This window comes from Crocodylus porosus, unplaced genomic scaffold, assembly GCF_001723895.1.
Source record: "Crocodylus porosus isolate Cpor-Errol unplaced genomic scaffold, CroPor_comp1, whole genome shotgun sequence".
Classification (NCBI taxonomy): domain Eukaryota; kingdom Metazoa; phylum Chordata; order Crocodylia; family Crocodylidae; genus Crocodylus; species Crocodylus porosus.
In genome coordinates, this window is record NW_017728943.1 from 121445533 (window position 1) to 121449449 (window position 3917).

The window sequence follows — 3917 nt, forward strand, 5'->3', positions numbered from 1 at the left end:
TACTTCACGGTCAGGGCGGCTAGGATCTGGAACCAACTTCCAAGCGAAGTGGTGCTGGCTCCTACCCTGGGGGTCTTTAAGAGGAGGCTGGATGAACACCTTGCTGGGGTTGTTTGACCCCAGTACCTTTTCCTGCCATGGCAGGGGGTCAGGCTTGATGATCTGCTCAGCTCCCTTCCGACCCTACTAACTATGAAACTGAAACTGTTGCTGTAACAAGCATCTGCCTATATCGGGTCTGCTTTGACCATTTTCCACTGGTGTTTCCAATCTAGCATCAAAAGGTTATTGTCCGTTGCAATTTTCTATATCATGTCAAATAGATGAAATGTCTTTAGATGACACATGTTAACTGATTTGTGATCAGTTTCTTAACAAATAACTTTTTCTGATCCAGAATCGCATCTCTTTGGATGAAATCTGTTTTCTATTGTAATTCATACACATACGCTCAGCATGTACACTCTCATTCCTGAAATTCTGAAGACAAGGTTCTTTGGGTAAATGCAATATCTTTTATTACACCAACCCAATAGCTGGAAAGATTGTTCTTTGCAAGCTTTCGGGTTCAAAGACCCTTCTTCATGCACAGGGAGAGTTTTCTGAAAGAACTCATCTACACCATCCATCTAGACTGAGGACTGACGTTATTCTGTCAGTAAAAGAAACAGGCACTCCAGGAACATAACTATCCAGAGTATCTATTCGTATTTCTTAGTTCCTTTTTATTCTCAGGGTCTGCAGAACAGGACTCATGAGGAAAGGGGCTGTGGTCCAACTGCCCTGGGACTTATAACACCTAGTTTCTATTCCCAGCTCTGCCACTGGCCTGCTGGGTCACCCTGGGCAAGTCACTTGATAGCTCTTTGCTCCCTTTATCATTTCTTAAAACATGGATGATGACATTTATATACTTTGTAATATGTTTTGAAATCCACAGGCAAAAAGTTCTATGTATGAACTAAGTACTATTAATAGTGTCTATCTTCTCAGCTTGTTCCTCGCTTTGCACTTAAGTTTTCAAACAAGTGCTATAACGATGATACGAAAAAACAGAGCTATATTGGAATGGAACTTTTTATATGCGAGAATAAGTTTTTTCACTGATTGACTACAGGGGATTGGGCATGCAGGATTTTGGCTGCTACCATTTTAAATCCTATGTCATCTAGCCCTGTTCTGAGAGCACGTGGAACAGAAACAGACATGGTGGCAGCTGTTTTTTCCCTGTATATACTAGGGGCTCCTAATATCACTGGGATATTAACTATATTAACAAGAGCAGCAATTTGTTGAAAAAATATTCCTAATCGAAATAAGGTCCCAGGGTCCAATTTTTAAGTATGGGTCCCTTTAAGTTATTTAAAATCAGACACATTTGCTATTGAGGTCTGCATTTACTTTCTTAACTTGTCCAGCTGGCACAAGACTAAGAAGTGTAGGCACTGGAAATACTGGGCTAGATATTTTTGTGCACTGCTGCACGTTACCCCTAGCAGTAGAAATCCCAGATCCTGGGATAAAAGCAAGAAGCAAAGAAAACAAGCATACACATTTCAGTAGGAAGTGACAGTAAACAGAAACCCTCTCAGTCTCCACACACAGAGAGGTTTTTATTAAGGACTACTAAAATTAACATTCCTTTTAACTTGGTTTTTTTTTTAAAATACTCCATTCTCTTGGCACCTTCTTCAAAAGCGCAACTGCAAAAGCATGAGTAAAAAGGAAGGAGAAACCAGTTTCAGCATGCAACTCCCCTCCCACCCTCATATTCTTTTTTTCTGGGCCAGTTTAAGTTTAGGATAGTTTTTCAAAAAGAGAGATGCAGTTCGTAAGGTGTGTGAAGTCAACTACATTCTGCACCATTGTCAAAGCACCTCTGTTTATGTTGGACATACAGCTAGGGGACACACAGAGAGGAAAAAAGAAATATAAAAAGGTCAAAAAAGGGAGGGGTAGTAGGTGTCAAATTCTTTTCCTCAAGGGATTCATCTGGAACCATGCAAGATCAAATCCATTTAACATGAATTAGCTGCTTCATGCAAAAATTCCTGCACCGAACTCCACCCCGCCATGCCCAAACTTACTTCCTTTCAGTCTCTGGTGTTGACACAGCACTGCTGAGGCCAAGTGATTCCTATAAGAGAAGATACATTGCTGTGAGCACAGACACAACAGCAGGCTTTCCCCAACTGGTGCAGAATATCAAATTAAAAAAAAAAAAAACCCACAACCAAAACAAAAATAGATGATTAAAGTCACTGCGCTTACTTCAATCTGGGATCGCAGCTGGAGGGATGTGGGGCTGGCATCGGGTTTCTCCTAAAAGAGAACAGATGTCAGGTTAATGAAACATCCGAACGTGGCAGCATTCCCCACAAAACCAGCTAGGAAGGGGGAGAGGAAAGAAACAGGAGAGAGGAACAGATCACTGCCAAACTTCAAAACCTTTCAAAAGGGAACCATTAGGAACCACTCCCTGAAGAAACTTGGAGAGAGTCAAAGACAGGTAAATGACAAGATTAGCACAGAGCATAGCACAGTGGATGACCAAAAAAGAGGTAAGCTCAAATTTCAAGAAAAAGATCACAGGAATGGTCTTTGTGGAGTTATCAATATTTGTGACATTCTTACATGAGGACGGACAGCCTCATGAAACATTTTTCCATTTCAGATCTATGACCCACTCATAAGAAAAATATGTTTCCTTCCTTCCTCTCATTCAGTCACTAGATGTCTGCGTGTCTCCAGATGGTCTGTGTTTTTGATCCCCGGTAAACAAGGGAGTCAAAGCTAGACCTCAAGTTGTACTGAGGTTTTCTTATGTCAATAAAGTAGTTTGCATTAATAAACACTTCCCATTTTAAGACAAACTGTGACTCTACATATTGTGAAAGTCCCCCTGTCTGCCCTCTGTGAACTGCACACAGGTTTAGGGATGGACCTCAAAGGGGTTATTGATTTAACCAGAGCCATAAAAAGAAATTAACAACAAATAATAGGCCGCAGACCAAACACTTGCAGGCTCACCTGTGGTTTGTACACGTTTCAAAACACTGCAAAACATTAAAATGGCATGTCCTACGTGATATATAAAAATTGTGTTTTTAACTGAGTACTTTTCATCCAGTAAATCCTTAGTAAACAGATAGGCATTAGCAACATAATTTCACAGATGGGGAAGCCAGGCATTGTATTGAGTGGTTTGCCCACTGTCACAAAACGAGGAGCTGAGAACAGCCTCACAGAAGTCTGGATTCCCAGCCCATTACGCTAAGCTAATGCCTATGATCTCTATTAGCAATATGAGAATTTCTAAAAGAAAGCGTTTTAAAAAGTAACTGCTTACTAGAAATCCACTGTTTAAGTGAAGACCTTTTGATCTGTCATAACAACTTTTCTGAGTGCAGATCCTGGAATCCTAGATTTGGAAGCCCAGACTAACGCCGAAACAGCTTTTGTTTCTGCAAATCTCTAATGAAGGATGCTCTAAAACTTCCCTAGGCCACTTGTCCCACTGATCAACTGTTCAGAGAGTTAGTAAATTTTCTTTGGAGATTTAATTTCATAGAATCATAGAAGTTGGGTCGAAAGGGACCTTGTAGATCTTCAAGTCCGACCCCCCGCCTGGGTGGGAGAAAAGACTGGACTCAAATGAGTCCAGCCAGGTAGGCATCAACCCTCTTCTTAAAGACCCCAGGGTAGGAGCCAGCACCACTTCCCTAGGAAGTTGGTTCCAGCTCCTAGCCACCCTAACTGTGATGCAGTTCTTGTGGATGTCTAATCTAAACCTACTCTCTAATAATTTGTGTCCATTGTTCCTTGTCATGCCAGGGGGTGCTAGGGGAAACAGTGTCTCCCCATAACCTTTCTGGTCCCCCCAGTGAGTTTATAGACAGTCACCAGGTCCCCCCTCA

General features: G+C 41.6%; 1 protein-coding gene across 4 annotated transcripts in view; it reads right to left on the reverse strand.

Moving 5' to 3' along the window:
- SASH1 (SAM and SH3 domain containing 1) overlaps positions 1–3917 on the reverse strand; it is an 825655-nt gene that overhangs the window by 90802 nt on the left and 730936 nt on the right. For all 4 annotated transcript variants that reach the window (XM_019550105.1, XM_019550104.1, XM_019550107.1 and 1 more), the window contains exons 3-4: positions 2272–2322; positions 2088–2137 (exon numbers count right to left, since the gene is read on the reverse strand). In XM_019550105.1, the coding sequence (XP_019405650.1) occupies positions 2088–2137; positions 2272–2322 (101 nt within the window). The remainder of the gene's footprint in view (positions 1–2087; positions 2138–2271; positions 2323–3917) is intronic.